Below are 20,892 nucleotides of genomic sequence, written 5' to 3'. Positions count from 1 at the left end.
ATCCATCTTTTGGGGGATTGCTTGAAATTTCAATTAAGGTGTGTTCTATCTGATCAAGTTTATTCTCTTAATATAATGTAAATACAGAGATTGCTGTTCGTTTTGATTTAAAATGTCCCCTTTTTTTGTTAAATGGCTTGTATCAAAGTATTTTTATATACATTGATCTTTTTTGCATTAAATATTTTTCTCTGTGCTTTGGAAATGCTCCAGCATTGAGATTCTTTGTTAAGACAAACTAATTTAAGACCTCAGATTAAAGAAATTGAATCATGAAGTGAAAATAAGTCAAATAGAAGGGGGGAAAGAGTGGGGAAATTGTGAAAGTCTACTCATGTTCTACTCATAATCAAAAGTAGCTGGATGTTCCTTTTAAAATGAGTCTCCAGAGACTGACTTAGACCTCAACTACTCTAGGACTTGCAACCAACTTCGGGTTTTGTTTAAACATGGTTGGTTTGTAGTGTAGACAGGGCCTGAAACAATACCTCTGATGTGATTTTTTTTTTTTTTTTTTTTTATCTCACACCTGATGTTACCCTGGCATCACTGTTACCTTTTTCATTGTGGATTAATCTGTTCAGTTGCCATCATGAGGATTAGAAACTGAGACTTGATCTACACAATCTGTCTGTCTCCTCCCCCTCTTCAAGAACTAGTACCCCTTTTGGTGGAAGAGAGGGGGCAACTGGGCTGTGTGGAGAGACTCAGATTCCTCTCTCCACATTTTACAAAGAAGGAAACTAAGTTCAGATACCATTCTGTTTAATCATCCTATGGTTCTTTAGTGTTCTACTTCCAATCTTGCCTTTCCCAATTTCTGCATCTGTCAGATTTTTATCCACAGGACAGTTTTCATCTGCCAGTAATCTACTATTGATCCAGTTCTTCCATTTAGCACTACTTACAGTAGTTGATTTTTTTAGCTTTTATCCATGGTCATTTACCACTGTTCATAACATAAAAGCAGTCTGCCTACTGCTATAAAGTGCTTGGTAGCCAAGCTATCACCGGCACATGGCAGGTGGGAGGGTTTGTGTTTTGGGGAAAGGTGGGGGGAATTAAATGAAACCTATTTGGTCTTTAGTAGACTAACGTTGAGTTATTCATTGTGTGATATAACTTAGGGTGTGTGCATATAGTTACAACTTCCTGAAACTGCAATGTAAAGTGTGTACATTAACAGTATTTACCAACTGAATGATACTTTACCAGCATTCAATTGTAATGAAGTAGCATCTGAATACATAGTCATCAGCGTTTACATTGTTTTTGCTTTAAATGAGTTTAGCACATTTCCAACCTTATGTTGTTTGTAAATTTCATCCACATCAAAGTCTTTTGTTCTGATTCCCTTCCAAATGAATAAACAGATCCTGCTACTTGCTATGAAAGGAGGAGGAAGACCATTGAATTTGATCAAAAGTTGCAAGGGGAAGAAATAAGTCAGTAAAATATAAAATTATATTTACCTGATTTTTTTTTTATAGTGATGTTACCTAGCAAGACTGAGGCCCCTGTATTTCCTATGTACAGACCAGCGTGGGTCATGTTCTTTTTTCATTGCAGGTAGAGCAAAAGATGATTTGGAATGAAAAAAAAAAAATCTGCAGCTCTGGTTTCTTTTGAAAGGAACGGCTTTACTAATGCTGTAACGTTCCAATTATTTGGAGAGGACTATAGACTGGAAAAAAATTGGGGTATGTCTTTAAAAATTCAGAGACCTTAGGGGAACAGCATAAATAAAATACAGCAATAGAATTGCTCTGCAGTCCTCTCAACTGTATCAGATTATAAGGGACGTCGTTCATTTCAGGTCCAAATTTACTTCCCTTCAATAGAGACCTGGTGGTGGTTTCTTGCAAGTGAACTGTAAATTGACATCCGAAATGCCAAGGCTTAGAAGTCTGGTTCTAAAACACTTGACAAATTTTAAATAAAAATCAAATAAAATCCCTTTTTGACTATTGTCTTCTAATTTGGGCCTTGGCTTAAACACCTTTAGAGGCCATTATCACTAGGGTAGCTAAGCAGATTCTGGGAGCCCTGAAACCTGTGTATCTAACTCCTGTTGATAAAACTTGAATGATGAATGTAGGTGAAACCTTGCTGCTTCTGTCATCGGTCTCATTCTCCCTTTCTGTGCTGTACTAGTGCATGAAGGAGAACAAGCTGATGCCCTCTCCCACACTTCTCACTACTGCTGGCTTCCCCCTCCCACGTCCCAGGCACACCTTCTTTCAGGTCCTCCTCCTCAGTCATGGAAGGGAACAGAACTGGTGTGATTTTGCTGTACAGGAGGACACCAAACAACGCTAAGGGACATCCATGTGGGTTCCTCATCTCCTGTGCCCTAAGGGAAACATTTCTGCAGGGTGCTTCATTTCCCATAGAGCACAGGAAGGCTTTGAGAGAAGGGTCAGAATAGCTGGTTCGTGTATAGGCCAAACTCCCCTGGCTAGAGCAATGCAGCTGATGTGGAAGCTACTGTGGCTCTAATGCAGTAGCCCCACTGTTGTACTAAGGGCAAAGGGGCTGATTCCATGTGCACCTAGCCCCTGTGGAATTAGCATGTACACAGTCCGTATTTCACTTCCACTGTACCCTGATGTACCACACTCTTAGTTTTAGTACTTAGGAGTTAATTTTGTCCTAATAATGGTGGACACTGTCTCCTATTTCTCCCTCCATTAAAGCCCTGCCCATTTACACTAGCTGAAGTGATACTTGCAAAGCATGAGGCTAATATGTGACGTTTAACCACTATCCTTAAAAGCTGCTCACCAGAATTCTTGTAAAACTATTGTTCCTCCTTCTGGCTTTCAAAATGAGTGACAGCACTTCAGCTCACATAATGGGAGGCTAAGGCTGGGGTTTCTCACGAAGGACGTGGTTCGTTCCTAATAAAAGCTTAAGCTAAGAAATGGCATGTGGCCCTTTTTTTAGGGCCTAAAATAATTCTTTCATAGAATTGATTTAGAAAACTTTATTTTCCCTGCTTCCTTGAAGGAACCCGAAAGCTGAAAGAGGAGGAGCTGAAAAGAGGTGGTACATGGCTGGGAATTTCCCCATTGCAGGCATATGAATTGCCTTCCTGTTCTTCCGCAGTCTAGGTTCAACCTGTCCTAGAGTTTACTTTTTTTTGCAGGGGAAGTGGAGAGTCAGCATGGCTGGACGAGGATTAGCCAAATTTGTCTTCTCTTCTTTTACTGCTGTTCTGTTCTTCCTGTTGCTCTCTGCTATGCAGTGTTCAGGGCTGATATGTGGACAATTTGAATATCCCTTACATAAAAGATGCTGCAGGGATTGTGCTCCTGGTAAGTCCTCATCATCAACTCAATATTGACAGTCCTTGTTAGATGTAAAGTCCAGCACTTTATGAGGTGGGGGTGGGGGAAATAATCTTGTGAACCCAAAATGTTACTGATATGTAGGAAACAGTCTGAACTGTAAAATACTGTTTTATAAGATGTCTAGAATTCTGTCTAGTTTGCAATAAACTCTTTCTGTAACTTAAGTGGGTAACTGTGAGAAACTCTATGCGTCACTCTACGGAATGAAATCTTCAAAGGCTCGTCTACGCTGGCTTCTTTTTCCTAAAATTTCCCACTGGTGCAGGTCCGTGATGCTAGACAGACTGGCTGCCAACACCTTAACTAACCTATTGTCTAGCCTGGCTCTGATTAGGAGGAAATGCCATGTTGGTTAAAATGCTGGTGGACATAGAAGCCTTGTTGGCACTAATACTTACGTTGTAGTTGCGATGGTGGGTCGTCATAAGAAAATAGGTCTAGTAAAGTTAAGGGTAAGACTGTGCAAGATGTCTTTAAAGCTGCTTCCGTTGAAACAGCGTTTACTGTAGCTAAAGCTTACATGTTTTTGTTTAAAAAAAAAAAAAGTGTCGATTGACCGACCATATGTTGTCCTATTGAAGAGAACAGGGCGTGCCAAATATCCCTGGAAAAATCAAGATTTATGGATGGCCGGCATCCTTGGATTTTTAAATGGCTCTGCAGGCATGATCCACATGCCATGTGGACTTCTCCCTGTGAAGAGAGCTAGTTCTCATTGCTTCACGTAATTCATGAGCACAATTTGGCAAGACCATAGGTGGCAGCAAACGGAGTACTTGTTTCCTCCCACTTTCTCCTTTTTGGTAGAAACTGAATGAATTTTGCTCTGTCTGTTTTTTCTTTGTCGCAGCTGCTGTTAGAGCAGAATGACAGTTCTGCAGACAGAGCTGAGGAAGTGGAAAAGTGCAAAAAAAAAAATACACAGGCACTGTTAGTTGGATATGATTATAGAAATTACTTGACAACCGAGAGTAACCACAACTGGCATGTGACACCACACTGGGCAGTCTGTTAATAGAAAGTTGCATGTAGAGTTCAGGGCTGACAGGAAGGGAAGGTACATTCTCACCTGTGCAGGATGATTAGATTGTGTGCCTGCACCTTTTTGCAAGAGGTTTCCGTTTAAAAAAAATCCTGTACAGAGTTGTCTCTGCATCTCCAAATGAGAGCTCTTTCTTTCTTCACGGTTCCATCCACCTGTCCATGGAAAATTTGTACTGCATTCGCTATTGCAGCGAAAACTGAAACCAGTGTTTTTCCAAAGATCCTGGTTGTAACAGATCCCCATTCTTGAGACTTGGCTTCTGCGTGAGCCCTCTCAGGGTATTCACAAAGCTACTGAATTATGAGGGTTTTTGAGTTCCTCATTCTGGGATACATCCCACCCCTGGAAAGTGGGTACAGCCAATCCCTCATGGGTCACATGCTACTTCTTTTCTCCTTAATGTGGTGAGGGAGTTTCCACTGGCTGTCGCTTAGTTAGAAGCTACTGAGTCAGTTCTAGACGGGGGGTGAACCTTTCTCCCTCCTGTCTCCGCAGGCAAATATATTCCTATGTCTTGCAATTAATTACTGAGGTAAAACAGTGGAGATATATATTCTTTGGTAATTGCCATATGAAAATGCAGCAGTCAAGATAGTTGATCTAGACAGTATCTTCTGTGATACAAAGTCATTTGATTGTGGGTGTTGTGGTTTTGTTCAAATGAATTCTCTCCCAGCTACTCAGAAAATGCCCTGAATTTTGCCTGCCAGTTCTTGGAACATTCTGCATTCAGGAGAGTAGTCTGTTTCCTGAGAGTGTAGGATGAGCAAAAGATAATGAGTTAATGGGTTTTAGTGCTGTGAGAATAATGAGTTATCCTTTCTCAGAACTGCTTGCTGTTAGCACCCAGTGAAACTTAGAGAAAATGAATGAGTGGGGTGGAAAAAAGTACAGTGTGATCCTCATTTTCCAAGAGCAAGGGTGGGAGAATAAAAAATTAATTACAGCTGGACTTCAAAAGTACTGAGCATAAAAATGTTTGCTCCTTATTTTCAAGTAGCCTATACCGGGTTCTCAAACTGGGGGTCGTGACCCCTCAGGGGGTTGCAAGGTGGTTACATGGGAGTCGCCAGCTGTCAGCTCCATGAGGCTGACAGTCCCAAGCCCCCATTAAATTACCCCCCCCCATTTTTAATTTATAAGGGAGAGGTCACACTCAGAGATGTGCTGCGTGAAAGGGGTCACCAATACAAAAAGTTTGAAAACCACTGGCCTATACTGTATGTTAGGCCATTAGCAAGATACAGGAAATGTGTCTCGATACCTAGAGGATAAGATGGGACTCGGAACCTCTTGATACTATTCCTGGTTCTGCCACTGACTGCTGTTAGCCCTTGGACAAGTCATTTAATCCCTGCACCTCATTATCTGTCTACAAAACAAACTAGATTGAATTGTTACCTACTTCAAAAGTGTTGTGAAACTTAATGTTTGAAAAGCATTCTGAACTCAGCTGAAAGTACAAAGTACAGTATTGTTGCACTATCTGTTGCAGCAACATGAGTGTGCCTCATTTCTTGCAAAAAACCTACCCATTATATGCAAGTTCTCTGGGGAGTATATGCAAGTTTCAGGGCACAACTGACCAACAGTTAACAGGGGGCACTTCCTGTCCATTCAGGCATTCCTTTAGTATAATGCCGTGTGTATCTAAAACAAGTACTCCTCAAAGGGGGAATTCTAATTCTGAGAGAGACACATGAGATCTGTTACCTAGCTGCCTGTAACAGCCGTGAGTAAAGCAGATAGCAGCAATCTCTAGAATAGAAGGAGAGCCGTGCTGTAGTGTTTTATGTCACTTTACAAATGTGATTTGATTATTTCCTGACATACCTGTGAGTGGGCTAAATAACAGTGGGATAGTGCAGATGGGGAAACAGAACATTTAAGCCCAATGCCAGAAGAAATGAGCATCAGAGCCAGAATTAGAACTCGGGACCAATGCTCGAAACGCTGAAGAACTCCACTCCTCTGATCTCAGTTGTGGGAAATGATGCCATCTCCTGTCACTCCTGAATTAGTGGTTTGAATCCAGACTACTCTGACAGCTGTTTTGGTGAAAGTGAAATGATTTTGGTGACATTAATCAAGTTCTTAGTGGACAGACGCCATGCTAATTGAGCATGTTAGAAATGAATTGGTGTTCATATTAGACACTGCTATCATAGTTGGCACCTGTGTCTAAGGAGAGAGGCTGAATCAATTTCCAACTCCTAGAGGTGGTCCACCTTTGGATGACGCTAGGAAAGACTTCAGTGCTATCAAACCACAAATCTGAAAGGCAGAGCTAATACTGATTTGGGTACAAAACAAAACTGAAACATTTGTGTGAAGAGTTAATTTCCCACACCTTCCGCGCCCCCCCCCCCCCCCCCGTTCTATGGATATGTCAATGTATTTTCAGTTTGGGCCAGGGGGAAGTGCTCTGAAGAGAAGACTGAGAAAAGTATGTCCAGATCCTCAAAGTTATATAGACTCATATGGTCTACTGATTTCAATGGAAGTCAGATGCGTAAATAACTTTGAGGATCTGGGCTATAGGGGCTGATCCTACAAGCTCAGAAGTCAAGGGAAATATGCAGGATTGGGTTTAAAACATTTTCTTTTGCACAATGTTGCTCAACTGAAGGTGCTTATCCATTTACTGAAACTTCTTTTACAATTTTGTAGCAACCTCCCTGTTTCAAATAGGAGCCCTTTATTGACTCAAGATCATGAGTCATGTGTCAGTGTAAATATTCCTTGCGTTGGGAATTCCTGCCTGGAGAATCTGTACTTTCATCCACCTGCTGCAAGTCTCTATTAAAGAGCGGCAGTATTCCTGGGTTCGAGTTTTGGCTCTGCCACGGACTTACTGTGTGACCTTGTCACTTGCTCTCTCTGGGTCTATTTTCCTGTTTAAAAAAAGGGGACGACAATATCTGCTACCATGATGAGTGCCAATAGAAGAGCTTGGATGGATGCATCAGTACCTCAGAGGGGAGGCTGTCAGGCTTAATACATTAATGTTTAATGTGCTTTGAGATCCCCCTGGAGAAAGATGCTATAGACATTCATATTAACTATTTAATTGCTGCATGTCATAATAGGTCTATCAACCTACCTGCTTTAGCATCCAGTGCATCTGTTTGCCCCTTGGTCCCTACTAAGGCAGTTCAAATGACTTTTTATCTTGGTGGAGGTACTGTGGGAAAGCCACAGTATTGTACAGATATCAGCCTCTTGTATCACAGCTGTAGTGGCAAATTGACCCTTGTCAGTGACCTCAGCTGCATACCCTGACATTCAAATAATTCAAAAAGTTCCATTGTAGAAAAATGCTGTTTGAGATGCATTGGTGAAGGGGATGGATGTTCCTGTCTGTTTTCAGAAGGCTAATCGGTGTCTAGAAGTGGGTCATGGCTGTTAATGCCCGGACAGTGACACAAAGGGATTCCTCTCCCATACGTGCTCTTTGTCCTAGGTGAGGAAATGAAAAACCGCTGCTCGCCAACATCAGAAACGGAGTGTGTCCCCTGCCAACGTGGATACTATAACTCAAAGCATAACTACTATTCGTGCAAAAGCTGCACCGTCTGTGACACAGGTAAGTCAGCTATGCAGTGGCCACTTCTTTACAAGGGGTCCCCAGACTATCCCCCTAAAGCCCTTAGGTGCTCTTCTCAGGCCCCCCTTCTCTTTCCTACTCCCCAAAGGGCTGGGAGACAAAGTTTTTGCACACACAAAAATTGCTCATTTTTTCAAGCCATTATAAGAGCTGGTGGATTTTTTTTTTTTTTAATTTTGACTGGGGAAAAAATGGTTTTGTTTAATTTTGCTTTTTTTTTTCATATTTCAAGTCAAAGACTCTAACTTGAACCCATTCATTTGCTCTTTAATTACCTTGTTAAATGGCACAAGGGAATCCATTGCATGCAAACAGAGTTTCAAGAGACTAGAATTGACCTCCATGTCTCTCGTTTGCCAGTGCAGAACAATGAGCACTAGGCCAGTTTCATTTGTGCTTTTAATTAATTTCCTTTCTTCCCTACCACCTCCCCAACTCTTTGCTCCTAGATAGGGGAAGCATGGAGGTGAAGAAGTGTGATAAGATATCCGATACAGTTTGCATGTGCATGAAGGGTTACACCCCATACGACAGCAGATCGTCAGAGGAATCCCCGTCAGGAAAAGGTGAGTAATTAGCTTTTTTAAAAAATTATGACAGTATTCCTCCTAGTGAAAAGCACCTGCTGGCTGTTTTGTAAATTATTTCCGTCTCCAAGACAACCACTGCTAACAGGGGGATGTGCAAAATGCTGCAGGAAACGCAAGGTACCTCACCAGGAAACAGAATAAAAAGGGTGTTGTACTTGTTCAGTATGCTACTTTCCCTTTGTACATATCCAAATGTTGACTGCAATTTCAGTGGTGCTGTTGTATGTACTCTGGTTTTGCATGACACTCTGGAATGGAAGCTGTTTTATACATGTAAGGTATCGTCGTAATGGTCATGTATCGTTCTTGCTCCTGGTTTATCCAAAGGATGTTCACAGCTACTCCAAATCTGTATCAAACAACCATAGTTTTAAAATATTATCTATTTTTCAGAATGCTTCCCTTGTCCTGATGGGCATTTTTCCAATGGAAACAATGACAGATGTCGGCCCTGGGTCAAGTACGTATCCCTCACCCAAACAAACTGAGCTTAAACTTTTTGTTTCTTGCATAGTAGTTAAGAGTTGCTCACAGCAGTCCCTTCTATCTCCTTCCCTAAAGTTAGTATATGGAATTCCCGAAGATAAGCCAGGAACAAACGCAGTAAGACTTGTATTCATGATGACTCTTAGGATGCCTGCAAGTGGGCTATGTGCCAGTTCATGGGATGCATTGGTATCCTGCGTTTTCCCTTTTCCACCATGATGGTTTCAGTAGAAAGATGGCCAAGTGGAAATGTCACATAACTGGAAAGGGCTCCACCACCTCACACAGAGAAGCTATTCGTGATTGTAGCAGACTACATGGAAGCTGAAGGGAGGACCACAGCTTGCAAGAGGGAAGAGTTTGGAGGAGGCTCCAGGAAATTGGTCTGTGTGCACATGACTAGAGAATGCTAGCTGATGTCCCGACATCCATGTAAACAGTCTTCTTTGTAAAGAGCCAGTTTAGTTTTACAAGCACGGAGTCTTTTCATGTTAACCCAGCATGCATTGCCTGAAACAATGATGTTTTCTTCCCTGGGAGCAATTCTTCACCCCTCTTCTTTTTTGTCTCCTCCCATGGTGTTCTCTCTAGTTGAGCAGAAGTTGGGAATACAGCTGAAACCCATGCTCCACTTTGGGAGGGTTCATCTGAATTTCCAATGTTCAAGTAAGCAGGAAAAGATTTGTTGTTTTTTTTTTAAATTAAAAAAATGAAATAAAAATCCAGGCCTCCATTATACAACATAAAGAAGTCGTTGCCCCCCCCCACCCCCCCCCACACACACACCCTCCCAAAAATGTGCATATGCTCCATCTTTTTTCCTGTGCAGGTCACCTTTATATTTGGCATTGAAGCTGTTTAAGTAATTCCATTTATTTATTTACACTGGCAGCTGCATCGCTTATGGTAAAAAGACTCTGAAACCTGGGACAAAAACAGAAGATGCTATCTGCGATGACCAGGACAAACAGGCCACCACACTCCAAACATCCACCTTGTACCTCTCTCTCATCAGCCACAGAAGCAATGGATCTACTACAGCATCCACCCCCTTCACATCCAAAGACACCATTTCCACCACTCCTGTTAAAAAGGAGATTAACTGGGGTAAGGGAAGGCTGAGTCTTGTCTTCTAGTAGTTACCTCCTTTTGCCTGCTCTTCTGAACAACTCTTTTGTTCCCCTGCAGTCTATCCAAAATGCCATTGCCAAACTCATCTTCCTCCAACTATATCAGCCCCCTTTGTAACCAGTCACTTCAGATTCCACATCACCTTCCTTAGCGGTTTCAAACTCCCCACACAGTTCTGTTGGTGCCAACATCTTATCACTTGTTGCCTGCCAGCCTCCTCTTTTCCTCTGCATGCCCCCTTTGTTACCTTTTTCCACAAGCTCCTCTGTCCCTTCCCCAAGCTTTTGGATGCCTTCTCCTAACCCTATATGCCATGCAGCCCCCCTCTCCTCCTCAGACCTGTTTTCCCACAGCCTCTCAATGAGCATTCCTCTCATCCTGTATATACACATAAATAATTCTATCTTTAAAAAAATAAATCAAGGCATTAACAAGGTGATTGTACCACCCAGGCATCCCATAACCTCCCATGTGTATTCCCTCCTCAGGCAGGAAGAATGAGCTCATTTCCACTTCCCCAGTTGATTTGGTTCCTGCTCTTCCTTAGCTTCATGTACGTGCTAGATTTGAATTTGGCAGCTCACATGAACTGTCAACTCAGTGAAACGATTTAATCTCTTACCATCGTAGCCACCTACCCACTTGCAGTCATGGTTAGCTTTTAAAAACTATGGGAAACGTGGACACTCTGACTCCTGTGACATGAATGTAGCCTTAATTGTAGGGCGATAGGTTCCCTTCATGGTTGTGAGGTTGCCACAGTTATGTCATTATCCTTATTGGAATCATCACTTTCTCATGCATTCAGTCTCCCAGATTCCATGCTCCTCATCTTATTTGATTTAACAAGTTTTTATGTAATGCTCATCATCATGGCATCAGAGTGCCTACATCTTATGTAACTTGGGATGGTAATAACGCAGGGGCTCAGCAGTGCGTGTGTTCTCTCTCTCTCTCTCTCTCTCTCTCTCTCTCTCTCTCTCTCTCTCTCTCTCTCTCGTGCATATGTAATGTTCTTCCTTTATTTTTCTCCTAGGGTCCTTATCGCTCATTCTGATTTGCTTAACGTTGCTCATGGTATCTGGAATGTCCATCCTCCTCTTGACTATCCAGACGACCAAAAAGGATAAGACAAAGAGGCCTCCTGTGAATGGACAACTCGGTGAGTCTCTGTTAAAAGCTTGCTGTTCTACACTATTAATTTGGAGAGAATGGGTGGATAACCTGGGTCTCTCAGGGTATGGCTACACTGCAGAGTAGGCCCAGGGTTGAAACTCAGGCTCAATTCCTAATCCCCCTTCCAACTAAACACACATTGTGCTAACCCAGGGCTCACATCCTAGGACTCTATGGGGTAGAGTGTCCGAGCCTGAGTCAAGCCGGGACCCAGGGTTCCAACCCTATTGCTTAGCAGTGTAGACACAGCCCCATTGGAGTCTGCCAAAAATATTTCACAATCCTACTGATCAACTTTGCTTGTCCTCTGGACAGTCAAGTTTGGTGAACAGTAAAGTTTTCTCTCGCTGCATGACTCTCTAATTTAAATGATCTGTGGTGGGCCTTGAACAAAGATTGGCATACATCCCTGGCCCTTAGCCAATGGGAGAGTGCCTTGAAAAACATTTAAAAACTCTGCTTGTGGTCTATGTTTTAAGGCTGATCCAGCAGAAAATGATTTTTCTTTTATATTGGTCCCTGCATAAGTTATAATGCATGGGTCTGGCCAGTGCAGTCAGTTGCTGGAGGTGCGGGTCTGCCAGAGCTAAGATCTGTTTTGGGGGATGTATCTGATCACCCTGGAAACTCTGCAGCTCACAGAAAGCTTGGCTTTCTAGAGCAGTGCCTGTAGCTAAATGGCTTGCTTAGATGGAAGAGAAATTTGCCTCCAGGGGTAAAAGCTTGACTTAGTGATCGGGATGACCTGGTAGCTAAAGGACAGACAGTATTTCAGAGAGGAGGGACTTCAGACAAATCTGAAGAGATTTGGTTTAACTTTTTAGAAGGCTTTAATAAACCCCTAGTGGATAGGAACTGAGATGTTCTCCTTTCCCCTCTCTGCTCCCTTCCTTCTCTTCCCAGTCCTTTATCTTTTCTTCCTCCTGCCTTGCTTACCGTTCCCCCTTCCTTCCTTTTTCTCTTTACTTCGTTATTCTCTTTTCTGTATGGCTTTATAGCTACCAAAATATTTGACACATACCCGCACCACGGAGATCAGCTCGCGGAGGAGAAGGATTGGATTGATACAGCATGCTGAAAAAAATAACATAGCTTCATATACTCATTGAGTGAATCTGTGACACCGGACCAGCCTGGCTGAAATATACTGTGTCTGCGTACGCCATCAGCACGTGTGTTTCCCCCTCTATGTGCAATTTTGTACTCCTCTTCCTTTTTTCTTTATCTCTTTTCTACTTTCCCCCTTACTTGGGGAGAGGGGAATCAATAATACATAAATAATAAAAAATTGCCACTCTGCCGGGCAACCTTATAAGATGCCTGCTGAAGGTGTGACCCTTTTCTGTCCATGTACAAATGAGCTGCTGCAGGGTCTTTCATTCACCTCTTCCAAATGACTGAATTGTTTGACTGGCCAGGGGGCGGGCACTCAATTCAAAGCCAATTATACGCGTGGTTCTGGTTCAGCCCTCTGCTGCCTGCTCCTCTCGTTACACAGCCCCAATAAAATAGGTTCCCATTGTTCCCTTAACCCATCCCACTTCTATTAGATACCCCATATCGGCTAGACCAGCAAGCAGTAATCTAGAAGTCGCTCCCTGCCGGAGTAATTCTGTGCGCCCGTGTGTGTGTGGAACCAGAAGAGCCATTTGCTTCTCTTTCCCCTCCTGCTCTGTACAAAGTTTCTGTACTCTGTGTTTTTCAGATGGAAAGAGCTTTCGAATTCCTATCCAGGAAGAGCAAGTCGACTCCAATTCCAGCCTCATCAAAAACTGATTCCCTGTTATACTACAGTGTACTGTCATCTGTGCCAGACAGTAGGAACCTAGCAATGCAACAAATACTCCCCATGTAAAGGAATATTCTGTATGTGCTGGTGCTCGTTCCAGGGCTGACTGCACCTCTGTCTCCTTTCTGGTCTCTCTGAGTGCACCCATTCAGGTCTTAGGCCTCATGCCTGTTCCTCTCTCGGGGTGGAATCTGTGATTCTCCCACTCTTAGACTGAGACGTGGGCTATAGTACCATGGGTATCAACTGAGCTTACCGAGCAGGTCCAACTGAGTTTGGGCACCTACCGTTCTTCCCTTTGGGAGTTTGACCAATGGTATAAGGTAAGCAGACCTTTTAGAACCCAAAATACTGTATTTAGCAATAGTAGAATGCATTCAAGAAAGGATTTCAAAACAACAGTCTACCCCTACCATCCTTTGGTGACCTAGGCAGGCCTAGCTTCTGCAGACCCCCAAGTGGCTCCTCTGTCCGAGTCTCATTCCAGTCTGGTTTCCCTTTTGGCTCTCCCTCCTCCTGAGAGAGTGGCCCCCTTTAAACCTTGCTAGTATCCTTTTTTTGTCTTGTGTTTTGTGGGCCTTGGCCTTTCCTGGTCAAAACCATTTTGTAGGTCGTCTGGAGACATGGAAACAGAATCATGGAAGGTAATAACTCCAGCAATGCCTCTTAACCGTTTTTAAGCATTTGTTGAGAGGTGTTGATCTGGAGCCATTCTGCTCCTCTCTGCCTGTCAGACACCTGTTAAGCTAAACCAGTGTGTTCATACCATCCCAATAGCCCTTATTAGAGGGTAGTCCAAATCTGTGTGTCTATGTATAAGGGCAGAGTTTTTATATTCACAGCCTGGAGAGAAAGCAAATTCAGATACGTGAGGAGAAGATTAAGAGACGGCCGCTCAAAGAGAACAAGCATGCAACTTGTCTCAATTTCAGACTTTAGGACTCGGCATTTGCACCGCTACTTTACCTGCATGCCCAGTGCACACCCACTCTTGTGCTTCCTATTTATGTTCATGTGCATCACAATGAACATCCTGTCAAGATGAGTGTTTGCAAATGGGAAAAAGTAGGTGAAAGGTGGGAACAGACGGCATGAAAAGCAAATGCAGAGACTATGAAAAAAGGGAGGGGAGCGGAAGGAATAGAGAACTTCCAATGAAAGCATAGATAGTATTTATTGGGCCAGATCCTAACCCACTGACTTCAGTGGAACTACGTGTGTGCCACTGGGGATCTGGCCTACTGCCTATATCTACATTGTGTGTTTGGCCCCCATGGGTACGGCGTAGCTTTCAAGGCCTTCCTGGCCCTGACATTACAATTAAACTGAATCAGCATGCGGAACGAAATTACAATCAAACTCCAGCCAACTATTCAAAGCTCCAAATAGTTGGAGGTTCACAAACCATCAGGCTCCCCTGTCACTGGTTCTTGCCCCTTTCCGCTGTTGCTTTTGAACCCCTTTCTGGGCCCACAGGATTATCGTTATTCGCTAAGTAACCTCCGCAAACCCCACTCGGAATGCAGGTGTTGTCTTGCTAGCATGGCGGAACATGACAATGTAAACAATGCAGAAAACACAAGGCCCCCTAGATATATTTCTTCTTCTTGAAATGTGGCGTTGGCTGGGAAGAGCCAATGGATTGATATTCCAGTAGTGACACCCAGGGCTTTCTGCAGGTAGCATTACAGTACAACTATGCAGAATCCTGCCGGTAATGGATAGACAATCCAGACACAGGCTGCCATCCTGTATCTGAACGCTTTGCGGGAGTTCACACTCAAGAACTGACCAAGCACTGGACCTGATCCTGCTCCCGGTTGAAATAAATAGGAGTTTGGCAATTAAATTCAGTTGGAGCAGGAACAAATGGTACACTGGTTGCCAAGTGTATCTGTAATGGAGATGCTGCGCGTCTTCTCGTTGGCTCATCATATTTTCAAGGGGGTGAATGGGTTTTAAAGTTAATGGGAAGTGCCCTGTTAAATACAAGCTGTGAAACTGGTCTTGGCAAATCACTGAATCCCTCTGTTCCTCAGTATGTCTGTCCGTAAAACGGGAGTGGTGATATTTACCTCCCTCCTGGCCGTGTGGGTGAGGGTTCATGTTTGAAGTACTCTGAAAAATCTTTCAGAGCTCTTTGAAAACTGAGGAGTGACAAGTTTTGTTATTGGCATTCAACAGCGTCAAAAGCAAAGGATCTGCCCTTGCACTGTACAAATGAATAAGTTAATTATGCCCTACATATTTTGGTTTGTCTAATATAAATGGGTATAATTTATTACATATACAAACTAGACTCCAGAGAGACTACTTCTGTGCTTAAAGCTAAGCATGTGCATAAGTGTTTGCAGGATCAGGGCTTTACTGTGTGTGTATGTACTTCTGTGTATATATTATAATATATTTTACATGTATACTCACAATCATGTAAAACGTGATTTTTATATATATGATCACAATATTTAACATGCCTGTAAGGGTGTGTCCACACTGCAGTTAGACACTGGCAGCTGAACCGTGCCAGCCGACACCGGCTAAGGGGCTGTTTAATTGTGGTGTAGATGCTCAGGCTCAAGCTGCAGCCTGGGCTCTGAGACCTTCCCACTGCACAGGGTCCTAGAGCCCCGGCTCCTACACCACAGTTAAACAGCCCCTTAGCCCAAGCCCAAGTCAGCTGGCACAGGCCAGCCATGGATTTTTAATTGCAGCGTGGACGTACCTGGAGTGAGTTTGGCCTACCCATAATGTGTTACACGATTTTGCAATATATTTTCCTGTAAATAGCTTCAGATGTAATTTCGTATGCCTGAGTGTATAAAATAGATGAAGGGAAAAAATCCAAATGCTATAGCAAAGCTGAGAAGTCTTTCATTTTAAATGCCTCTTCAATATGTAGTTAAAAAGAAATATTTATTTTGTATACAAAATAGTCACCACATGTGCCAAAATGTGGCAAATGTATTCCAGAACACAACAGCTGCCTGAAAACATGTTTTTTAAAAAATATGTATTGTTATATGTTATACATATAGTGTAATTAATATTTCCTACAGTGAAATACACGTTGTATACAAACTTTTGTATTATAGTCTATCGTAAATGGAGGAATTTTTTTTAAAATAAAACGTTTGTCTAAAGTGTGTGTGTGTGTAATCTGTATAATTGGCTAGACAAAACAGGGGAATTAGGGTGTTTCAACATGCCTGGTGTAGCCTGGTGCAAGTCATCACGATGAAGGTCAAGGGAGGGATTTTCAAAGAAGCCCTGGTCCAGGTCCTCAAAGGTATTTAGGCACCTAACTCCAGTGGGAGCTAGGCATGTAGTTACCTTTGAGGACCTGGGCCCTAGAGAGTATTGAGCATTGACTTTAGGATTTGTGCTCCAAAGTCACATAGGATAACATTTTTCAAAACTTCCTACATGACTTGGGAGCCTACATCTCATTGAAAGTCATGCATTTTAGTTTCACTGGGGATAACAGCACTTCTTTACCAGACAGGGATGTTGTGAGGATAAATGCAATGATGATCGTGAGGTACTCAGCTATCATGATATTTGGGGGCCATGTAAGTACCTAAGAGAGATAATCAGCAATTGGTTTGAGATGTCACTTTTCTGTCCTTGCACCCAAGAGCAGAGATTGGGATCTGTGAATGTACCAGGTATTATTGATTTGGTCTGAGGAAGGATGACCCGGTGGTTGGTGTGTGTGCCTGGATGTCACCAAATGAAAATAATAGGCAGTAGGTTTAAAACAAATAAAAGGAAGTATTTCTTCACACAACACACAGTCAACCTGTGGAACTCCTTGCCAGAGGATGTTGTGAAGGCCAAAACCATAACAGGGTTCAAAAAAGAACTAAATAAGTTCATGGAGGATAGGTTCATCAATGGCTATTAGCCAGGATGGACAGGAATGGTGTCCCTAGCCTCCGTTTACCAGAAGCTGGGAATGAGCGACAGGGGATGGATCACTTGATGATTACCTGTTCTGTTCATTCTCTCTGGAGCACCTGGCACTGGCCACTGTCGGAAGACAGGATACTGGGCTAGATGGATCTTTAGTCTGACCAACTAGGGCCATTCTTATGTTCTAGGATGTGGGAGACCTGGGCTTGATTTCCTGCTTTGCCACAGCCTGCCTGTGTGACCTTGTGCAAGTTACTTAGCCTCTTGGGGCCTCAGTTCCCCATAATAAGGGGTCCTGGAGAGGAGATGGGCATTGCCCATTAAAACATCATGAAATGATGCCCTTGGTCAGTCCTGCAGCCCACAGAGTTGCAACAACACAGCTGGCAAATACCATCCTCATTTTAATAGCGCAGTGAATACAAAAGAACTGATCATAGAAGGTTAGGATTGGAAGGGACCTCAAGAGGTCATCTAGTCCAACCCCCTGCTTGGAGCAGGACCAATCCCCAATTTTTGCCTCAGATCCCTAAATGGCCCCCTCAAGGATCAGACTCTCAACCCTGGGTTTAGCAGGCCAATGCTCAAACCACTGAGCTATCCCTCCCCCCCAGGATGATGAACAGGTGCATCACTCTCCCTTGAATGGCTTTATCAAAGGAAGCAGGAATCTCTGGGAGCTGGGAAGGATTGTCTCTGGGCCATGGAGTTTGGGGAAAGAGTGGAGTGATTAACTCCATAGGGTGCCATACCTCTCTGGGCTGATGGCCTCTTGTTAACCCACATTCTGCATTTTAATCATTATGTCCTCTAGAGACTACAGCCCTGAAATGCTGGTAAATGTATACAACTGCCCAGGACTAACCACCTTGCCAGCAGAAAATAAGGAACAGATTTAACCATTTTAAAAAATATAAAAGAGCAATTTCTTCATGCTCTGATATAAGTCAAGGCTTCTGTGGTTGATTTTTTGAGCTTTCCTGTTTCTTTTAGGGAATTTAGAAGGGACAGTTAAAAATTAGATGAAAAAGAGGATTCAAGCAACTTAGGGTATAACAGCCGTGACATTTATTTTCATCCCTCTTCCTGGGCAGTCATAAAATCGTGAAAGAGAAAAGGAATCGAATACCCTCTTTGGAGACGGATTCACATGCGGGCCAGACCCTCGGCTGACGTAACTTGTGGTAGTTCCATTGAGGGCAACGTGTTTTCTATAAGATCTTGCACTTCTGAGCACTCTTTTTCTGAGCATCACAATGAGAGCCTTTCAGTTCTGTTCTAAAGAGAGCTGGGTTTACATTCAACTGGTCCTGCAAGAGAAGTGTTCTCCTGGTGCTCAACCGTAGTTGTGCATAAGTATGTTGCAGGCAAGGGGACAGGGTGTGTGTGTGCCTTAGACTGCATCTCATCCTTCGCTGTCCTGGTCCAGCTTCCCTGTGGATCAGGACTCGAATTACACAGGGGTGCTGGAATGAGGTGCATCAGCAGAGCTGTGTGAACAGGTCTATAAAGCCATGATTCGAGGGATGTTGGCAAAACGGTGGGGAACTGGTGCAGCAATGACTTACTTGGATTGCAGCTGGTTCTACCAAAAGCAACCACATCAGAATGACTCTCAGCCTCTCCAGATGACTGTACCCCTTGCAGAAGTCTGATTTGTCTTGCGTACCCCCAAGTTTCACCTCACTTAAAAACTACTTGCTTACAAAATCAGACATAAAAATACAAAAGTATCTAGTACTGAAAAATTGTTCACTTTCTCATTTTTACCATAGAATTATAAAATAAATTGATTGGAATATAAATGAACTTGCATTTCAGTGTATAGTCTTTAGAGCAGTATAAAGAAGTCATTGCATGACATTTTAGTTTGTACTGACTTCACTAGTGCTTTTTATGTTGCCTGTTGTAAAACTAGGCAAATACCTAGCTGAACTGATGTACCCCCTGGAAGACCTCTGCGTACCCCTAGCCTCAGGTACATGTACCCCGCTTGAGAACCACTGATCTAACCAACTGAATTAAAGCAGGAGGAGCACAAAGCTCCTGTTAGGGTGAAAGAAAGAGAGAGAGAGCAGACTGGAGACAGAATCTCATAGCTTTGTCTCTGGTTTCCCTAGTCAACTAGGAGAATTCCCACCAAATTCCCATGTACTTAATCAAATAACACATACAGGTCCTGATCTGATCCAAAACCCACTGAAATCAAGGGAAAGATTCCCATTAATTTCAAGGGGCTTTGGATCCGCCTCAAATGGTGTAAAATAGAACTGAATCTAGACCTTTTGGGCTTCATTTTCTGAGGTGGGCTGAGCATTGATTTTACTGAGAATGACATAGCTGAAAATCGGGCCCTTACAGTCTATAGAATTTGACAAATGTATTGATTTGATATTGAAGGTTGGCGCCGGTAAAGCTCAGCTTTCTGCTTTTTATTTTTTTTAGGTTTAACCTTAAAAAAAGAGATGGCCCAGTTGAACTTTAACCCCTTCCTCTTCACCGGGTAGAAAATTGCAGAGCCTGCATGTGGTAAAACCCCAACTCTACCCAAAACGCTGATAGGCAATTACGTGGAGGGGAGCATAGAGTCTGAAAATAACCAAGTGCTCCGTGCTTTTGTACCCACACTGCTCTTACCGAGCCTGCCCACGTGACAGAGAGAAACTTTCCCTTCTCTGAGGTGGGTACCTGCATGACAAAGCCAGTTCCTGTTTTTAAACCTTTTTAGATTTCCCCGTTTTTGAGATGGCTTCTGGCAAGAAGACCTAGAGATGCTTTCTAGCTCATGCAACTTTGTCTCAGCCCGTGATGCTAGGTCTATACTAGAAACATTTGCTAGTACAATGATGTCAGGGGTCTGATTCTTTATACTGGCAAAAGCCCAAGAGTAGACACTGGTATCCCAGCAGAAAAAGTCCTTTTGCTACAGCTTGTTTTATTGGGGGAACTGGTATAAGCTGTACCAGTAAAAGAACTCTCTGCTGGTATGAGTTGTAGATCTAGTTATACTGTACTGGCTAATCCTCTCTAGACATCAGACATTGCAGCCACAGGCCCATCTTTTCTGTCTTGTAGAGAGAATATTTGTAACGAATATGTTTGGGGACAATTTTCATTTTTTCGCAATAAATGACAAAAAAAGGTGAAAATCAAAAAACCTCCAAGAGTTTGGATTTTCAAAACTGACAATCAAAATTGTTTTGGATTTTTGATTCATTCCCCATTTTTCTTTTTTTACCTCTTCCCCCACCTTTTTTCCCCCCTTTTCTCATTTATTCCTGAGAGGGGGAGGGGCTGGAAGGAAAGCGGGGGGGGGCAAAAAACTCATGAAAAACAGGAATCTTTTCCTTTTTTGCATAAAACACTCACCAGCTTGGCCTGTTGACTTCTTGCATTTCAGGGCTGAGTTGGAAGGGCTTCAGACACAAAGCTCCCTGCCCCAAAAAGTTTATAATCTAAGTAATGAGATGTATATTGCTGGAAGCCAGGCTTTTGATTCACAAGTAAAACAAAATCAAGTCAGGCCCCTTCCAACAAAGTATTTAAGTATGCTTAACTTTCCGCGCAAGCACTCCCTTTGAAACTTCCCAGTTGTCTCGCACTTCAAAGGCTGTCACCAGCACTGATCAACAAAATTCAAATTTTTTTGATGAAAAACAGGGTCAAATTTTCCCCCCAAAAATGTTCTTGTTTTTCAACCAGCTCTAGACACTGCTAATAATTCCCAAAGTTATCTATGTTCTATGAAAATCTGGCATCCCCTCACTTTAATTGTTGGCCATTACTTACATCAGAAAGGCAGA

The 20,892-nt window shown here is 42.9% G+C and overlaps 1 protein-coding gene across 2 annotated transcripts; it reads left to right on the top strand.

Moving 5' to 3' along the window:
• Positions 1–1,442: 1,442 nt before the first annotated feature.
• Positions 1,443–16,334, top strand: TNFRSF4 (TNF receptor superfamily member 4). 2 transcript variants are annotated; one of them, XM_073316919.2, is made up of 7 exons: positions 1,443–3,317; positions 7,862–7,984; positions 8,455–8,571; positions 8,989–9,055; positions 9,974–10,188; positions 11,249–11,374; positions 12,387–13,054. In XM_073316919.2, the coding sequence occupies exons 1-7, from the start codon at positions 3,167–3,169 to the stop codon at positions 12,464–12,466; spliced, it is 879 nt and encodes a 292-aa protein (XP_073173020.1). In that variant the 5' UTR covers positions 1,443–3,166; the 3' UTR covers positions 12,467–13,054. The 2 variants fall into 2 exon arrangements, with proteins under 2 accessions (XP_073173020.1, XP_073173019.1); XM_073316918.2 differs by lacking the exons at positions 1,443–3,317; positions 12,387–13,054 and adding an exon at positions 13,094–16,334 and having other exon boundaries at positions 6,758–7,984.
• The last annotated feature ends 4,558 nt before the right edge of the window (positions 16,335–20,892 follow it).

The sequence above is a fragment of the Lepidochelys kempii genome, chromosome 18, assembly GCF_965140285.1.
Source record: "Lepidochelys kempii isolate rLepKem1 chromosome 18, rLepKem1.hap1, whole genome shotgun sequence".
Lineage (NCBI taxonomy): Eukaryota > Metazoa > Chordata > Testudines > Cheloniidae > Lepidochelys > Lepidochelys kempii.
Note: the sequence above shows the minus strand (reverse complement) of the source record. Positions and strands in the feature narration are given on the sequence as shown.